The sequence below is a fragment of the Patella vulgata genome, chromosome 4 (genome assembly GCF_932274485.2).
Source record: "Patella vulgata chromosome 4, xgPatVulg1.2, whole genome shotgun sequence".
NCBI classification, from domain to species: domain Eukaryota; kingdom Metazoa; phylum Mollusca; class Gastropoda; family Patellidae; genus Patella; species Patella vulgata.
In genome coordinates, this window is record NC_065882.2 from 30,971,023 (window position 1) to 30,991,667 (window position 20,645).

The 20,645-nt window shown below is 37.9% G+C and overlaps 1 protein-coding gene across 1 annotated transcript; it reads right to left on the reverse strand.

Annotated features, from left to right (window-relative positions):
• Window positions 1-1,391: 1,391 nt before the first annotated feature.
• On the reverse strand, window positions 1,392-20,329 carry LOC126817158 (uncharacterized). Its single transcript, XM_050544004.2, has 2 exons — window positions 19,223-20,329; window positions 1,392-3,211 (listed from the first exon to the last, which is right to left on the reverse strand). The coding sequence occupies exons 1-2, from the start codon at window positions 19,557-19,559 to the stop codon at window positions 2,394-2,396; spliced, it is 1,155 nt and encodes a 384-aa protein (XP_050399961.1). The 5' UTR covers window positions 19,560-20,329; the 3' UTR covers window positions 1,392-2,393.
• Between the last annotated feature and the right edge of the window lie 316 nt (window positions 20,330-20,645).

Below are 20,645 nucleotides of genomic sequence, written 5' to 3' on the forward strand. Positions count from 1 at the left end.
GATTCCCAGGGGAGAGCCACGCCCATTTCTTGTATTTGTTTGTTTGTCGTCTACACGCCACATTTCTTAACGCGTCATCTCGAAACTTTGCATACTTATTCTTTGTACCCTAAGGAACATCCCTATCGTTTGTGGTGCATGCCCATTTTCTTTCTGTGTGTCCGTGTGTCGCCTACGGGCCACAATTCTTAATCGATTGTCTTGAAAAAATTTCATCCTTATACCCTAAAGATGATCCCTATTGTTTTTGGTACATGCCCGACCCCCAGTGGCAGAGCCACGCCCATTTCTTGTATTCATTTCTTAACTTATCACCTTGAAAGTTCGCATATTTACTCCTTCTATCCTAACGAACATCCCTATTGTTTGTGGTGAGTGCCCAGCCCCCTGGGACAGCTACGCCCATTTTCTTTTTGTGTGTCTGTATGTCACTCACAGCCTGCAATGCTTAATCGATCATCTTGAAAACTTTTTATACTTATTTTTTATACCCTAAGGCTGACCTCTATTATTTTTGGTGCATACCCGACCCCCTGGGACAGAGCCACGGCCAAAATGTGTGTGCCTTTTGTGTCGCCTACAGGCCGCAATTCTTAACAGATCCTTTTGAAACTTTGCATACCTATTCCTTACACCCAACTCCCAGGGCCAGAGCCATACCCATTTTTTCTTTGTGTCTCTGTGAGTTGCCTACAGGCCACGATTCTTAATGGATTGTCTTTGAACTTGGGATATGTATTCCTTATAGCCTAAGGACGACAACTGCATATCCCGACCCCCAGGGGCAGAGCCACGCCCAATTTTTATGTTTGTCGTTTAAAGGCCGGAATTCTGAATGGATCAACTTGGTACTTGGCATATGCATTCCTTATGACCTAAGGGCATCAACTATTGATTTTGGTGAATGCCCCGACCCCCAGGGGCAGAGCCAAGCCCAATTTTTGGCTTTAGCGCCCAAAGGCCACAATTCTGAATGGATTATCTTGGAAATTGGTATACTTATTCCTTATACCCTAAGGACGGAAACTATTGATGTTGTCATTTCAATAACAGGATGGTACCTATTTATATTGTTTCCATATCCAACCCCCACGGGCAGAGCTACGCCCATTTTTGTATTTATCGTCTACAGACTGCAATTCTGAATGGATCATCGTGGAACTTTGCATATTTATTCTTTATACAATGAAGACAGCAACTATTTATTTTGATGCTTGCCCCGACCTCCTGGGGCAGTGTCACATCCACTTTTTTGTTAGTATTTTGTCTGTAAATTTGGCAAAACAAACCCGACGCTTTGCCTCTGATCATATTACAGCCATTTCATATTTCATTCTCTTCATTTTAAAAAGTACCATATCAATCAAAGCTGGAATGTGAGGTATATTGCAGCGTTAGCGATGCTCCTGTTAATGAATGAGTTATCGTATAATGCACAAGACTTGGTGGTATCTTTATCAGTTTTAATGCATGGGACCATATCTTAAAATACACAAGAAAACCCTCGCTATGGGGGAAGGATATCCCCCAAGACTGTCGCCGCTCTGTTCTGTCGCGGGGTGCTCTTTCTTACCGGCGAAGACGGGGCATTGTTTAGCTAGATCTCCCATCCACTAACTATGGAGACGGTGTAGCAAGGCCGGCCCGGAGAAACTCGGCGCTGGTCACAGCTGGCGGAGCTCGGTGGTGCGGGGTTTCATTTCTCGGCTCCCCCTGCAGACCCGAAACATTCCGGTGAACGCTTACACGACTGTACAGACTGTCTCGTCCGATTGTTAAATCAGCGAGCCTCGACTACCAGCTCAGCGGTTTCCGACTACGGCTCGCTTCCCGAAAGGAACAGCATGAACTGAGACTTGCATGGCTTAAGCTTTGATACAAGCACATAATCACTGACAGGATTTATAGATAAGGTCGGATTAAGACCCATAGCGGCCCTAGGCACTTGAAAGATTTCGGTGCCCCCATATATAAACCATTAAAAACCAAAATAAATTTGCATTTGTTAAAATGAGGTTTATACACGTCATTATTAATTGAGATAAAGCAGGTGACAGTAAGAAAAGACAAAAAACAATGAAAAACTAATTAAAAGTTCTTAATTAATTTTTAAATTAAAAATTTTAAATTTGTCATCTAACAAAGCAGAATTCTGTGGTCCCTCCACCCCCCCCCCCCGTCCCATGATGCCCTAAGCATGTGATTAGTTTGCTTAATGATTAATCCAGCCCTGAAAGTGGTATACACTATATTATATGACATACATTTTTTTTATAGAATAATATATTTATAATGTATAAATGGTTTACAGGTCACGTGAATAGATGTAGTGGGGGTATGTTCATAGCCATAAATTATTAATAGTTAGCGTTAGAGAAAATTAGTAGCAAATCTTATAAATAAATATATGTATGAGAAATGCCAAATCTAGCACTATTAGTTACACTAGGGGGGTCATCTTCATCGTTGAAACAAAGGCTTTCTGGGCTGTTTTCCATAATTCTAAGGGCAAATTTAAATTTGAACTTCATATCTGCAGCAAAGTATGCGCACTTTTGGTGACATATCTTTACAGCCTGTTTTATAACAGAAGCATTGAAAACATTATTGGTGTTTAACGCTATCTGAAAGGTCAATGGTGAGGAAATAGGCATTTCTATTAATGTAAAGCCGGAAGAACTAAGAACACAGCCAACTAAACTTGTTTCATCGAACGAATCGAGAGCTGTAAAGAGGCCAGAGTAAGATGTTAGTCGGGGTCTTGTTCCGCCATACACATAACGTATCAACGTGGGGAATTTCTGTGTGGTTATGATATCAGAGCTTTGCATAGATAATTTGATTTTTCCATTAGGATTGGGCAAAACTTCCATAAATTCCCCAGGGTGACCCATTGGAATTAAAACATCAATGTCTCGTTCATCACGACATTTCAGATAATGTAGTTCTTGCCTAGATGGTCTCGCTTCTTCAATCGCACTTGCATCTGCTCGTGTGGTGGATCCTTTGAATATTCGGTCGATGATAAACACGTTCCCAGCTGAATAATGTAGACGTGGGTATTGGTTGTTGCCCTGATCTTTACCAATTTGGAATGCAGAGATTCGAGAGAGATTGATGAATGCGGGAACCTCGTTGGATACTAACGACTCGATACTTCTGTGAACATCTTTGTCTCTAGCTGTTCTACTTTTTAACCTTAAAAAGTTTCCTGAAATGGAAATGACCATGAAACAAAACACCAATGAAGTAAACAATCTATTTACAGAATACAAATAACCGAATTCCTTTTTAACATCTTGCAATGTCAATCCGACTGTATCTAAAACTTAGACTGTGAGATTCCTATGAACAAGCGTTCCCCAAACCAGGGGTCCGTGAAAATATTTTGGGGTTCAGCGAAGTCAAAGGGACCCATATGTTGTCCGTGAAAAAAGATAGCCTGGTAAAATAGAGTATATTATTTTTTTTGAAAAGGTGAAGGCCAGAAGCCGCGACAAATGGTTCGCTATATGGTTCAGCTCGAAGGCAAGAAATAATCAGTGTGAAGCCAAGAACGCGAGTCACTTGATAGCTTCGCCTTGTTCATATCTTGCCTTCTTGCCCTCGCGTTACTATGAGTCTATAACCAGGGTCGTAACTAGCTCAGAACAACGGGGCTGGGTGGGGGCGGGGGCTTTAAGTGTTCTCAGGGGTTCGGAATTGACGGACAATGTATATCTATTGTTTTAACCCCCCCCCCCCCTTAGTTACGGGCCTGTCTATAACCGGAATGAGAAGGCAAGAGGCCAAGAAGTGATTTCACTTCGCCTTCTGGTTTGTAGGCTATCTGGCATTCCCACTCCTATTGTTTAAGTTATTACTTTCGGTTACTACGCTCCTTCTTGCCTGCGATCTGTCAAGGCTTCGCTTCGCGTCTCTAGAATTAATATCGGGATTAATAAACTATGCTTAAAAAATATTGATTGTTAATTTGAGTAAGTAACTTGCAGTTTATAAATTATGCGTTAGGAACACCCTGCACTTACTAATAGAGCAAATAATTGAGACTATCTAGTCTTTACGTGGCATACGAATTGATTAAAGTTTTTGTTGCATCATTTGTGATAAATTTTTAATCTGACTAATTTTTCTTATATACTGAGCGCCATGGAAAACGCATCACTTAGTTTTTCGTATAACAGAATGATCCTGTAAACATATCTTATTTATTTTGCTTCTTATTGTGAACAATATTCAAATGGGAACACATCAATAACAACACATTTGTACAGTTATGGATGTTTAATCTGTAATCAACGGTACAAAGTCAGAGGGGTAAAAACCAGAAGTACGACACAGATGTCAGTAGCGCGTGTGTCCTCCACGGGCTCTTACGCACGCTGTGCAGCGACGTCGCATGGGATTTACTAATGTTTGAAAGAAGGCCTGGGGCAAATTGTTCCATTCTTGGACAAGGGCAGCTTCTAAAGCAGCAATGGTGTGCATCTGTGGTCACGATACAGACGGCAACCAATCTCATCCCAGACATGTTCTATCGGTGCCATGCCCGGAGACATGGCTGGCCAGTCCAAGACATTGATGTTGTTAGCATCCAGGTAGTTCATACTAAAACGGGCGGTATGCGGACGTGCATTATCCTGTTGGAAGTGCTGAAGTTGTGGGTGCGCTCCAAACATCGGAACAACAATTGGTTGCAAGACATCATCACGGTAGGCTACAGCATTAACGCGACCCCTGCAAATGTGTAGGGCGGTCCGGTGATGAAATGTGAAGCCTCCCCACACCATTACACTTCCTCCACCCCATCGATTCGTTTCGAAGACGCAGCAGTCTGCAAGACGTTCCCCAAGACGTCTCCACACACGTTGACGGCCATCAGCGTGATAAAGATGAAAGCGACTCTCATCACTGAAGAGCACACTTTGCCAGTCTACTCTTCTCCATGTCTGATGTCCTTGAGCCCATATCAAACGCCGCTGACGGTGATGATCCCGAGGATAGCTCCAACATAAAGTCGTCGTGCACGGAGTCCTACTTCTCTTAGACAACGTCTTACGGTGTTGGCACTTACTGGTCCTTGTCTTCCGACGACTGCTGCACCTGTTCGAGTCGCTGGGCGGAATCTGTCACGCAGATGAGTGACCCGGATGTAGCTGTCTTGAGCCTTGGTTGTAACGCGTTGTGGACCAGGACGTTGACGGTCACGTGTTGATCCAGTAACTCGAACACGTTCCACCAACCTTACAATAGTGGACTGATGACAATTGAAGTGTCTGGCAATAGCACGTGTAGACACGCCAGCCCTGGACATTCCCATGGCTTCATTCCGTTGATTTTCAGTAGGTCTCGGCATCTCTAGCGCGATTCCTTCACACGTCCAACAACAAATTACGACAGATTGACGTTTCACAGTTCATGTACTGCACATTAAGTTGAAAACATGCTTTTAAAGGGCTCACACACAATGCTGCACATGAATATTGGGTTTTTCATGTGCATCTCGTGCATTTTTTTTTGTGCACACGGACCGATATTTTTTGCGTTTGGGAGCATTGTGTGAAACAATAGTTCATAGTATTGCATAATATTATACATACAAAACCACCTAGTAATAAAATATTTGGGAAAAAAAGTGATGCGTTTTCTATGGCGCTCAGTATATAATAGGGAGGCACGGTGGCTCAGTGAGTAAGACGTTGGCTCGCTAACCTGGAGATCTCGTGTTCGATCCGTGCGTTGGTCGAGAAAGTTCATCAGGATTTTCTGGCGTTGTTCAATGGTGTAGGACAGAGCGCCTGGCAAGGGACAACATATAGTCGTTCGGATGGGAAGAAAAACCGAGGTCCCTGTACATAGACCGGGAGCCCAGGGGGTCAACCTAGCTGAAAAGTGTACCAATTTTCTACTATATGGTATCAATGTATGTATATCTGGTATCATCAGAATGTAAGTCTGCCGGGTTTCTGGTGGTGGGTGTGGTATTCCAAACCCCTAAATGCCATGATCCCCAACTAGGCTAGATTACCTCAAAAGTGTACCACACGAAAATCTTACTGCAGTGTACCGTACATCTTCAGGTGTTATTTTGGGCGTGTCTGTTAGGGGCAACCCACCGCACGAACTGTCTGCTAGTGGTCATTCATAATTCCTGTGGTGGTACTGAACAACTCCAAAGCTGTTTTAGTTGGTACAGATTTGAGCTAATCTAGCCTAGCTTTGGTCTGGAAATTAGATAACTCTTGTCAGGGATACTCCATCACTACAAATATCTGGCAATTAAATAGCTCTGTCAGGGGTACCCCACCACTAGAAATGTCTGTCAGAGTGTTTTTGTAATACCTGAAGATGTACGGTACATTGCTGTGCGATTTTCATGTGGTACACTTTTCAGCTAATCTAGCCTAGTTGGGGATCATGGCATTTTGGGCGTGGAATACCACACCAACCACCAGAAACCCGGAAGACTTACATTCTGATGATACCAGATATACATACATTGATACCATATAGGAGAAAATTGGTACACTTTTCAGCTAGGTTAACCCCCTGGGCTCCTGCCCTAACACGTAAAAGAAACAAGAGTTGGTCGTAGCGCAGCTGTCCGGTCAAAATGGTCCCTCATAGCACATTGAATGGAGCGGACCCATCTTCATTAGCCCAGTCGGCGGAGAACATTAGGACGCTAAACCCCATTTCATTTCATTCTTATATAATAGTAACATACTTTAACAGACTAACCAGAATTGGACCTGAAACCGATGCCTGTGGTACACCTTAGTGGTCTAGCATTTTTTGTTGATATATGTAAATTAATTGTAATTTGATCTTTCTGAAGGGAGGGGTGGTATATAGACCTAGTCCACAAAAACGACATAGACCACAACAACAAACATCACGGACAGCGAACAAAATTATCTCCGAAAATTTGAGTACAAAATACGACAGTTTTATGGTCTTCCATAAATCCAAGATGATCAAGGAGTCCATTAAACACCAGAATTCCGAATTCATCAGTGTTTTCCAACCAGACCATCTCTCATTCAGACCAATAATTGTCTACTAATAAACCCCGTTTACATTACAAATTTTAAGCGTACCTGGCACGGCACGGTTAATTTTTTTGTAGTGTAAACGGGTCAAACATAAGCGTGCCGTACTGAGTACCGTGCCAATCTGGCCCACTGAAATGATGTGGTCTCGGCACGGTACCAGGCGCGGCGCGGTTAAATTTTCTTCGTGTAAACGCCATCCGGTCTGAGCACCGTTTCAGTATGGATAACTGTGCATGCGCGAAACGAACCTTGATCTTTTTTCCCCGCAAACCTTGACAGTTCTGTCAAAATGGCTGCTCAAACTAAATCGACCATCACAATTGTTTTCATTTGGGTAATTTGTATAGGGACTGAAATTAACTTTTCAGTGAAGAGTTCCACATTTGGCATGCATGACACGGTTCTGAGACCGGATATTTTAGAGTAATCTAAACGGGTCAATTTCTTGAAATTTATCGCGGCCTGGTACCGTGCCCAGAACGGCACGCTTATCGCTTACGTTTGACCCGTTTCCACTACAAAAAAGCGAAGCGTGCCGTACCTGGTACCGTGCTTGGCACGCTTAAAATTTGTAATGTAAACGGGGTTGTGGTCTCGGAACAGTACCAGGACCGGCTCGCTTTAAACGGGGCTATGGATGTTTGAAACATGTATGGCAACATTTCCCATTACCTATGCCCTCAGGCCGTAAAATATTGGCTCCTCAAAGCCATACAAATCATAATGACTAACGCTTTTACATCTGGTAAACAAATTACAAACAAATTCCTGGTATAGCGATGAGTACCAAGGCAGCACCGCAATTAAGTAATTTCACAATGGGATTTCTAGAGGACAATTAAATTACAGTAGAAATTAAATATGGCGTGGATTACAGATTATATTTAGAAAATAAATTGAAACGATTACTAGACGATTTATTCTCTATTTGGAATGAACGAATTGGCAACGTTGCAGATTTGCAACAAATAATGAATGATTTAGATCTAAATATCAAATTCACAATTGAAACGATCTGCAAATCACATTCTTGGACGTTCAAGTGAAACGAAGGGGAGAACTCCTTAACATGTATTCGAAAGAAACATATACCAAAAACTATCTCTCTTATAAATCATGTCATCTACGCCGTGACAAAAATAATATACCCTTATTTTTAGCTAGAAAAATATGCACCATTGTAATAGATGAAAACCTCTGGATTGTCAGATTAGGTGATGTAAAAAGAAATGAATTGAAAGAGCATACCTCGTCGAGGTAACAGAAGTGGGGATAAATAAGGCTTTGGCAATTGATATCCAATCACCGAGTTCTACTAAAGTAAAAGACATAACCCATAACCCCTAACCACTAACATCCTAAAAGCAATGCATTGGAGCAGGGCAATACTGGCATCGATTAACAACAATTGTCAACAATGTTCAATTTATTAATTTGCAAAGACGGCTACCTAATCTGAAACGCCTTCTAACCAAAGCAAAGTTCAATTTATCTATCACAGGGACCGGTTTTTATACGCCCACATTTTCATGTGGACATATATTGTCGTCGACCCTGTCCATCTGGACGTCCGTCCGTCCGTCCACAATTTGTTTGTGGACTCTCCACTGGTTACAATTCTTGTCCGATTTTGACGAAACTTGAAATATAGGTTTAACCCCAAAAGATCTTGGCTGCTTTCGATATTGGCATGTATCGGATCGAAACTTCATGGATTCTGGCCCCTGTTTGTACGAAAAATCACAATTTTTATCCGATTTTGTTTAAACTTGGAATGTAAGTTTATAACCCAAAGATCTCGGTTACTTTCAAAATTCGCGCATATCGGACTGTAACTTCCTGAATTATGGCCCCTGATTGTACGCAAAATCGCATTTTTAGTTTGTGGCCCTATAGAGGTCATAATTTTTATCTGATTTAAAAAACCGTATTATTATATCACCTTAAAACACACTAAGAAGGGTTGAGTTCGAATTTCGTGAAAATCGGACTAAAATTGGCGAACAAAATGGCCGCCGTTTGTACGCGAATAGTGTAAAAAAAATATGGTAAATCAAGGCTGTGGACCCTGTATGGGTCACAATTTTAATTCGATTTTGTTGAAACTTGACATGTAAGTTTATAACCAAAAGATCTCAGTTCCTTTCGATATTCGTGCATATCGGACCGTAACTTCCTGAATTATGGCCCCTGATTGTACGAAAAATATCGTTTTTAGCTTGTGGACCCTATAGAGGTCATAATTTTTATCCGATTTAAAAAACCGTATTATTATATCACCATTACACCCTAAGGAAGGTTGAGTTCGAATTTCGTGAAAATCGGACCAAAATTACCGGACAAAATGGCCGCCGTTTGTACGCGAATAGTGTAAAAATATGGTAAATCAAGGTTGTTGACCCTGTATGGGTCATACTTTTAATAGAGTGGTTCAATGGTCAGTTAGTTGTCCTTATATAAACATGCACAGGTCTCTGCCTGACTGCATCATCGGGGATATTTTCTGAAGTGAGAAATGTTTAGTCCCGCGCACGTGATTTTGGAGGTCGCAGCAAATACACGTCACAAATAGCTTTCCACGTGGTATTATACAAACATGTATTGGTATATGAAGCCAAGTAAAAATACACTCATTACGCGCTTCGACTTTCGTGTTTATTTAATAGCGAACATGAGCAAAAATTTCGATTACAACTCTTTGGTTTAATTTTTGATTTTGGGGTTTTTGGCGATTTCGGTACAGAGCTAGCTGTAATAGCTTCGTTTCATTTCTAACTTTTTAATCCATGAGCGTGGCAAGATAAACTCATTACAGCATTTTGGGATTTTCTTTTATTTGGTCGTTACAACCTTCGTTTACGTGGCGCTCTATTTACTTTAGGAAATAAATATATGCTAGCTCTAAATACGCAGAACTATTTGAGACCGGAAAATAACCGAAACAAACTTTTTAGTGGTAGTCTTTATTTTCCAGACACTTTTCGGTAACTTGGTGTAAATTACTTTCATAATCATAGTATCTTATTTAATTATTCTATAGCCATAAATAAACTAATAACTGCTCCACTGTGGCGCATATTAGAAAGCGGCATTAATGCTCTTGATATGAAACATATTTATACAAAATTACATTTTTTTGAAACAGCAAATTTACATGACTTTGCAGAAGGTAAATCACACCCGTTTGAATCTCTGATTAAAATTGAAAACGATCCGGTCCTTGATCACTTAAAAAAATTAGATTTTAATTCAGATATTAATTCAACCCTCATCAATTTTTTTAAAATCCTCTTTGTCGAGTTTAAAAAGTACATTTCAAATATTTTACTTGAGTATCGAGATGACTTTAATCCTTCATGTTCGGGTTCTGCCATGCCTCACAACAAATTGCCGGAAACCGTGTTCAGTCATCTCATAGATTAATGAGGATCGCGCCCTCGTCTAATACTTTTGGCAAGGAAGCATCCATTTTATATAAAATGAATAAATCATACGAATGGCTTAAAACTCTTTCTCCTGATAGACGTAATTTGGTCATAATGGATGCTCGAATTATAACGAAAAACCAACTTTCTAAATTTAGACATGGGCGCGAAGAGATTGCGAGAAAACGGTTAGAGGTTCTTTTGGCGAAAAGGGATAAATTAAAAGAAAGGGGACAACTTGAGATTAGGAAAAAAAGAGCGCCTAACAGCAGAAATTGCCGGGATGGGACTTTGGATAAATAAAGAAGGAATGGATGATGGACTTTTAAAGTTTTCGTCACTCGGGGAAACAAAAGAGGCATTGAGAGCACAGCCCCGATTTTGTAGAATCAGCCAGTTTCTGATAAATCACATTTTTATTTTTCTTCGGCGGGTAAGGAACGTTCTGTTTCAAATTTAAAGGCAAATTTAGAAAAAAATATTTGTATGGCTCAACCTACTTAATCGGAAGAAGTTTACAATGCCTCTTTCTTAGCGGTTATGAAATGCAGTTAATTGATTTTTTTTTTATTTCTATGTCCATTTTATTCTTCATTCCAGATGTCCCAGCAGACAGACATTCTGACAAAATGAATACGTTTTAATCATTTAATATCCTCTATTTACAGTTTCGGTTGTTTTCTGGTTCCTTTTAACTGTGCATATTTATTAATTTATTAGTTTGTTGTAAATCCTTTTGTTCCAGGAAATATTGTGAACAATGTTTGTTAATTTAATTTTACATTTTATTGTTTGATAAAGAAGAGGATATTATCAACTGGCGTTTTGAACGATCATCTTGTTTATTTATTGGTTTGTAGTAAATCCTTTTGTTCCAGGAACTATATAGTCAAGAATAATGTTTGTTAATTAAATTTTACAATTTATTGTTTGACAAAGAAGAGGATATTATAAACTAATGTATTACATTTAAATATAGATCGTGGTATCGGGTGACGATTAGGTAACAGATTTAGAAAATTCAATTTAAATAGGTTGTGTACAGGCGATTACAATTAATAGATTAATTTAATATCAACTTAAATCATCTTTGGGAAACTTGTATTTCTGTGGTATAATAGCTGACATGATAACATTGATTGTTATAAAAAATATCTGAACAGACAGATATATGGTTATACTGTATAAGTACATGTATATGATTTAATGCTGTTGCAAAAGACAACATTCGGTAGCAAATGCAGCTCTAACATACAGACATATTCATTCAGGGGGCGTTGGTCACGATGAAATGTGTTTTGGTAAATGTTATTGAGCGCTTTGTACGAAATAGAACAGATAACAGCATAAATATTCGTGTGTAAATGCTAGCATACCACACGAGAGAACGTGGTCCTAATTTTGAATTTGTTGTTAATATATTATCTTTTATGTTGCATTTACCCCTCCCCACTATACCAAATTCGAAGTCAAATCTCCCTGAATCTCGATCTTTATTGTATTTGTAATACTTATAGAATATCGTCCCCATACTTTATCCGGCAATGTGTGTTTTTTTTTTCATAACAAACATCATACGGCACAATATATTTATTTATCTGTGGGACAAAAAATAAAGTGTTAAATTAATAGATTTATAGAGGTCTTTATCCCTCACTCTCCGTATTACATGCCATTATATTTTCCTCGTACTTTATCCGACAATTTATTTTTCATAACAAATATCATGCTGCCCAATATATTTATTTATCTTTGGGATTAACATTAAAGTGTTATATTATTAGATTTATAGACGTCTCTCTCTCTCGCTCCGTCTGTATATAACATGCCGTTTTAAACAGACCCGGTGTCTGTGGGTATACAGAAATGAAAGCACTGTTCTTTTTAATAAATATGTTTGGCTAATCTTTAAACAATTCATGTCAAACGTCGATCGTTTCATATCCAGCTAAACGTGTATTTTAATTTTCGCTGTAGCATTATAAACAGTTAATATTAAGACATGTGAAGGCGTGGATATATTGTTAAAACAACTAAGCGTTTGCGCATGCGTACACATGTTAAATTTAATCGTCTCATAGAGTGTATTCCGTTACATCGTAGAAGGGAATAAACGATGTTTTCCGACTGCGATAATGAAGTTTCGTTTCAGGGGATTCCGTACCATTTTTACGGCGACCAAGGGACATAACTCTTATTCTCACTAAGAGTTATCTGCCTTGATTATGGAAGACGGGTAGATTTTGAGGCATTTATAACATATTTGCAAATGGTTGTATCCTCAAAAATCAAATGTTGTCAGACTTCCATTGTTGATAAATGAAGTTTTTATGTTAAGTCTTATCATATAATGTTAAAATAATCCCGAAATAGTGTGTGTTTGTTGTTAAAAAAATTGAGTATGAACCACTCTACTTTTAATTCGATTTTGATGAAACTTGAAATGCATGTTTATAACCTAAAGATCTTGGTTCCTTTCGATATTGTCGCATATCGGATCGTAACTACCTGAATTATGGCCCCTGATAGTCCGAAAAATCGCGGTTTTTTAGCTTGTGGACCCTATAGAAGTCATAATTTTTATCCGATTTAAAAAAAAAAACGTATTAGTATATCACCGCTACACCCTAAGGATGGCTGAGTTCGAATTTCGTGAAAATCGGACCAAAACTGACTGACAAAATGGCCGCCGTTCGTTCTCAAATAGCGTAAAAATATGGTATATCAAGGTTGTGGACCCTATAGAGGTCACAATTTTTATCTGATTTTGTTTAAACTTGAAATGTAAGTTTATACCCCAAAGATCTCGGTTACTTTCAAAATTCGCGCATATCGGACTGTAACTTCCTGAATTATGGCGCTGATTGTACGCAAAATCGCATTTTTAGCTTGTGGCCCTATAGAGGTCATAATTTTTATCCGATTTAAAACAAAAACGTATTATTATATCACCGTTACACCCTAAGGACAGGCTGAGTTCGAATTTCGTGAAAATCGGCCCAAAATTGATAGACAAAATGGCCGCCGTTCGTTCTCAAATCGCGTAAAAATATGGTATATCAAGGTTGTGAACCCTATATTCGCGCATATCGGACTGTAACTTCCTGAATTATGGCCCTGATTGTACGCAAAATCGCATTTTTAGCTTGTGGCCCTATAGAGGTCATAATTTTTATCCGATTTAAAAAAAACCGTATTATTATATCACCGTTACACCCTAAGGACAGGCTGAGTTCGAATTTCGTGAAAATCGGCCCAAAATTGACAGACAAAATGGCCGCCGTTCGTTCTCAAATCGCGTAAAAATATGGTATATCAAGGTTGTGGACCCTATATTCGCGCATATCGGATTGTAACTTCCTGAATTATGGCCCCTGATTGTACGCAAAATCGCATTTTTAGCTTGTGGACCCTATAGAGGTCATAATTTTTATCGGATTTAAAAAAAACGTATTATTATATCACCGTTACACCCTAAGGACAGACCGAGTTCGAATTTCGTGAAAATCGGCCCAAAATTGACAGACAAAATGGCCGCCGCTCGTTCTCAAATCGCGTAAAAATATGGTATATCAAGGTTGTTGACCCTATAAAGGTCATAATTTTTATCCGATTTTGTTGAAACTTGAAATGTAAGTTTATGACCCAAAGATCTCGGTTCCTTTCGATATTCGCTAGTATCGGACCTTAAGTTCCTGAATTATGGCCCCTGAATGTACCAAAAATCGCGTTTTTAGCTTGTGGACCCTATAGAGGTCATAATTTTATCCGATTTAAAAAAAACGTATTTTATATCACCGTTACACCCTAAGGATGGCTGAGTTCGAATTTCGTGTAAATCGGTCCAAAATTGACAGACAAAATGGCCGCTGTTCGTTCTCAATTAGCGTATATCAAGGTTGTGGACCCTATAGAGGTCACAATTTTTATCCGATTTTGTTGAAACTTGAAATGTAAGTTTATAACACAAAGATCTCGGTTCCTTTCGATATTTGCGCATATCGAATTGTAATTTTCTGAATTATGGCCCTTGATTGTAGGAAAAATCACTTTCTTTCTGACTTGTTCTCTATCCATTTCTCAAAAATGTGGGCGTATCATGCCTGGCAGCCGCTGGTTATGTATCTAAATGCCCCGATCTTTGATGTAAATGTTGCGACCATACAACGCCCAACAGCACGTAAACATTTTATAACTATACGCACATTTAAAGATACATTATGGGAGATTAGATAACGAGTTGGCAGTTCTCACTATAATAGTTAAAAACTAGATAATGTAAAGGCAATTTGCTGAAAATTTCATTCAAATTGATCCACTATGAACCGAGAATTAAACGATTGAAATTTCCGCCTAGCTTCTATCATCATTACTAAGGTCAGTACGATAAACAGCATAGTCTCGATTATCCACTTAATCATTTTAACGATTTAAAAATCGTGAAGGAAAGTTATGCAGTAAATCAGCTCATAATCCACTAAAATTCGCAGGTAAGCGATGCCATCGAGAGTTGATTATGGTCTGGATAGGTTAAGTAATGTCTAATTAATAATTTAGATAACATTTCAGGCCTAAAGAAAGACCTTCATTCTAATAGACAGATTTACATGTACTTCTTGCATAATGTATGTTTAACGTCAACGACAATATGAACTATGGCACACAAAAAAACTCATATATGCCTTGACTTGTAATAGTTGTCGGACACAGTACGCAACCATCGACGGGATTGTAACATTGAAAATGGGCCTTTATTTTTAAATATGGACACCAATTTAAAGATGCACACCACCTACAATTAAAATTCCAAATTTTCCTGTTTTATAAAATTAAAGTCGATGACATAACAAAAACAGACAATTGTAACTGTAGACTATTAAAACCACAGTGTTACTATGTAAATATGTATAAATTGTTGTATTGTGTCCATATCTATACATTGACATTATTTATGAAGAGCTCCCAGATGAGGGAAAAGTACTTTTTAATATGCTAAAATGTTATTAGAAGAAATTAGTTTGTGTCGGCATATATTTTATCTTTTCATCGTTTACCGTGAGCTTTATGGATGCGATAATATTTATGTCATTGGGGGGGGGGGGGGGGCCTCAAAAAAATCATTCACAGTGCCTTTAGTGCTTTTATTTTGGTGTCTAAACGTGCTTGAGATGATACTGAACAATAAAAAATGGATGAAAATAAAAAATAATGACTTTGGAAATTATGAAGCAAATATACCATTCAGCACTGCTCAACTACAGGGTAAACAACTCAACATGGGAAATCACACAGTCTCACAGAGATACCTGAATAATATATACAGTACAACCATCAAGGCTTAAAATTTTGAAAACTATCTTTGTTTTAGCACACCACGTCCATATAATTAAACTTTTTTTTTCAAATATCCTCCATTTTTTTTCAAGGGACTACTTTCAGACTTTTTGTATGGAGTACCATCATAAACATCATTTGGATTAAATGTTTCGGGTCTTTATGGAAAATTATAAATACTGCATCACAATTTCCTTGAAACTGCTTTTGATTTTCATCAATTTTTTTATAACGAATACACATTGTTATCATTTGTATTACTTCTTAATTCACCCCTTGAAACTTTGTGCCAGAAAGCATAAAGATGCACTGACAATTAATCATTGAACATTTTTACAGTAAAATAATTTGTTATAAATTTTATTCAATATTTATTCACACTCAACACGTCGTTTAATCTTAGATTGTACACTAATAGTCCACTGTTGAATGTGGAAAGGTCCAGCTGAATGATTGATGGGAAAATATGATGTGTTCCAAATGGTACTCCATAGAAATGAATTTGCCCCACAAAAATTATATCTAGGTAACAAATTCTATATCAGACCCTTAAAATGATTATTAATCTAACATAAATGAAAAATAATATATCTAAAATTTAGAAACAAGCCTTTTTATACGCCCACATTTTCATGTGGACGTATTATGCCGTCGCCCCTGTCCGTCCGGACGTCCGGACGTCTGTCTGTCTGTCTGTCTGTCCGTCCGTCCACAAATTGTTTGTGGACACTCTACAGGTCACAATTCTTATCCGATTGTAACGAAACTTGAAATATAGGTGTATCTCCAAAAGATCTCGGCTGCTTTCGATATTGGCATGTATCGGATCGAAACTTCATGGATTATGGCCCCTGTTTGTACGAAAAATCACGTTTTTGGCTTGTGGACCCTATAGAGGTCACAATTTCTATCCGATTATGTTGAATCTTGAAATGTAAGTTTATAACCCAAAGATCTCGGTTCCTTTCGATATTCGCGCATATCGGACCGTAAATTCCTGAATTATGGCCCGTGATTGTACGAAAAATCGCGTTTTTAGCTTGTTACACCCTAAGCACGACTGAGTTTGAATTTCGTGAAATTCGGCCCAAAATTGACAGACAAAATGGCTGCCCTTCGTTCTCAAATAGCGTAAAGATTGGGTATTTCAAGGTTGTGGACCCTATATAGGTCACAATTTTTATCCGATTTTGTTGAAACTTGAAATGTAAGTTTATAACCCAAAGATCTCGGTTCATTTCGATATTCGCGCATATCGGACCGTAACTTCCTGAATTATGACCCCTGATTGTACGAAAAATCGCGTTTTTAGCTTGTAGACCCTATAGAGGTCATAATTTTTATCCGATTTAAAAAAACGTATTATTATATCACCGTTACACCCTAAGGACGGCTAAGTTCGAATTTCGTGAAAATCGGCCCAAAACTGACAGACAAAATGGCCGCCCCTCGTTCTCAAATAGCTTAAAAATATGGTATATCAAGGTTGTGGACCCTATAGAGGTCACAATTTTCATCCGATTTTGTTGAAACTTGAAATGTAAGTTTATAACCCAAAGAATTTGGTTCCTTTCGATATTTGCGCATATCGAATTGTAATTTCCTGAATTATGGCCCTTGATTGTAGGAAAAATCACTTTCTTTTTAGCTTGTTCTCTATCCATCTCTCGAAAATGTGGGCGTATTCTGCCTGGCAGCCGCTGGTTGCTAACATTTACCAACACTTGACAACGGCAGCCATGATAGCTTAGATTTTGACAGTTCTGTCGTCATCAATTAACAGAACGTTCCATATGAATAATGTTGATATCAAAAGGTGTGACAGTTCTTGCAAATGAAGCGCAATAGACTATAATATTAAGATTTACCACCTGATGTAAGGATAATTGTGATAGTATAAGTCAAAAAGTATTAAGGCCTACTGGATTTTTTATTTACCTTTCTGTGTCGAATTACCGCTCAAATGAAGTGTTGCTCGCATCAATGAGTTCATTCATGACTGATTTTTTAAATATTATCTTTTGTATTTTGATATGAATTAATCGTATTCCGTGATTGTTTAAATTAAAAAATCAAAAATTTGTATTTAAAATTAACACTTTGCTCATTGATATTAGCATAAGGTCAAGGACATAACAGACGGGTAGACTCAATGACGTCTATAGACGTCATTGGGTAGACTAATCACCGGAATTCATTTACAATCACCGGAATTCAATTACAATCACCGGAATTCACTTCGAAAATCCCCGGTTTCTCCTACAAAATTAATTTATTTTAAATGTATAATACATTATAATAACGAATAACTATTTTGATCTCTCCACGGGCCAGATGAGGGCGCTGTAACTGTATTTATTTGAAACACTACCGGAATTCATTTCAAATGTATGCATCATGATTATGATAACGTAGGGCACGTCGGGGTGCGTCGAATTACCCTATAGGCCTAACTCCAAAATAACAATTTGCGTCGAATAACTCCAAAATAACACCCAATTACTCCAAAAATGTTGACTTTGGAAACACAAAATAACAATTTAGTTGAATTTAAGAAGCCTGGTCGCGGGTGCCCAAAACGGAGGTTCACGGGAGATAACTCGTGTGTGATTTTTGTTGACAAAAAAAAAAATGTATACTTTCGTTGTAATGTATTGTAATTAGATATGAATTGGGTTTAGATTTCTTTTTAGGTGGGTTTTTTTTTTTTTTGGTCTATTAATTTTTGGGTTTGGGTTTAGATTTCTTTTTAGGTGGGTTTTTTTTTTTTTTTTTTTTTTGGTCTATTAATTTTTTGAATATAGTATAATTTATACTTGAATCAATCATATGGTAATATATAAAATAGTAACAAAGAGTTTTGTTTACTGGGGTTTTGGTTTTTTTTCTTTTGTTCTTGGGGTTTTAATTTGGGGCGTCATCTAATTGCGTATATTGCCTTACAATAAAATAAACGGGGGGGGGGGGGCAGCTATATTTCCCATGCAATATAAAGAAATTGAATGAAAATTATTTTTGTGAATGATAGTATGTTTAAATTTTATAACCCGGGCCATTGGCAATATTATCATTATTCCAAATATATTTTACACATATATTACAATTATTACAATAGGGGTTGACATAAATTTTATTACAATAGGGGTTATGCCGTGTAAACCTCTATTGTAATATCAACCCCTATTGTAATAAATGTGTTTAAGTGTAGAGACGGATTTAAAAAAATGCTATCAGGAGGATTATGTTATCTGATGCACACAGAAAAGATTTTTCAAAATCCTCACACATGGCCTAAAACATTTACGGGGTCATACTGGTCACTTTGATACCACATATATATGGGTGCAGAGCGGCGAGGAAGCTAATAAGTCTTTAAATCGAAAGGCTATTATACATGTCTATACTTACCTTCGTAATCCTCTGGTATGACTACAGTTTCATCTGTTTCTCCAAATCTTTCTACCCTGGTGTCAAACAGAACATTTCTTGCAAGTAGTTTTCTGATCGTACGGGTTTCGTAGAACAAAATAGGTTGACCTAGATTTACTGGCAATGGTTGTTGACGTTTCGTTAATAAAATCTGTGGATTACAACGTACTACTTGTGGTAGATTGAACTGCTGTGGGATGTCTTTTAAAGAATATGATTGTGAACTCCATTGGACGGTAGAGCTATCGCCACGAGCACTGTTCCATCCATTTAATGATCGTTTTCCTTGAGAATTTGTTCTAACTCTGCTACTCATTTCCAATAATCTATTATAGTTATTTAAACCTATAAAAAAAAATCTCCGCACAATATTCAGTTTTCTGTTAATGAATTTCACATCACAGTTCTGCTACATATATTTTACTTGTTATGATATGACAATAAAGTATCTTTGTTGTAAACACTGGCGATAGGTAGCCTCCATACAAAAGTCTGGATTAACGTCTCAGTGTGGTTCAATGTAAGATCCTATACCTCACTTATAATGAGCGAATCCAAACAAAAGCTCCCATTTACAACGCCTGCACGGTTACGGTGACAGAGTTTCAATGGGTGTGCTTGTTCATATACTTTGTGATCGGTTGAGCGAAGAAAATAAAAATATATTTGCTATACAAACAAGCTTATATACATATATATCTTAAAATTAAGAGTTCAAGATACACAGGCTTTACTTGTGACGGATGAATTTCAAATACTTGTATATCCGTCTATTACTCCCTTTATCCATAAACCTATTTGGCAACGATATCGATATAAACAGTAGTATATTAAATCAAGCGTTAATTTAACCTCATACAATTATTATAACATACAGATTAACACTTTGATAACATATTACAGTTTCTCTGTCGATCGAGGGCGCTGCGCTATTTTGTCTTCTAAGTTATTTTATGCTTTACTGTGCCCCACATGCTCTTTTCTCGCGATTCGACAGTTCATCTTAAAGGACAATATTGGTGCCAGTCATTATCACATATGTGATAGAACTGGTTAAACACGTTCCAAATATTATTTTATCACAGAGATCATTGCTACGATAGATGAGTAATCAATGTTTCAACGACAGGAAGTGACGAACGCAATAGGAAAACACGAGTTATCCCTTTATATAACTGAATGAAGTGACGGGTGATAACAGATACATGGGCGAATTTCTGCTCACTAATAATTCCTTCGAAGACCAAAAGTTGTTGTATGGGACTGTGAAAGGTTATCTGACAATTCATAAACAAAATTGACTATCACTAGATAAGAGAACATGAAAGAAAAATAGAAAAAGTCCGTGCATTACCATGTTTTTATAAGTATAGAATGAATAAACACCCGTGAATGTACGGAC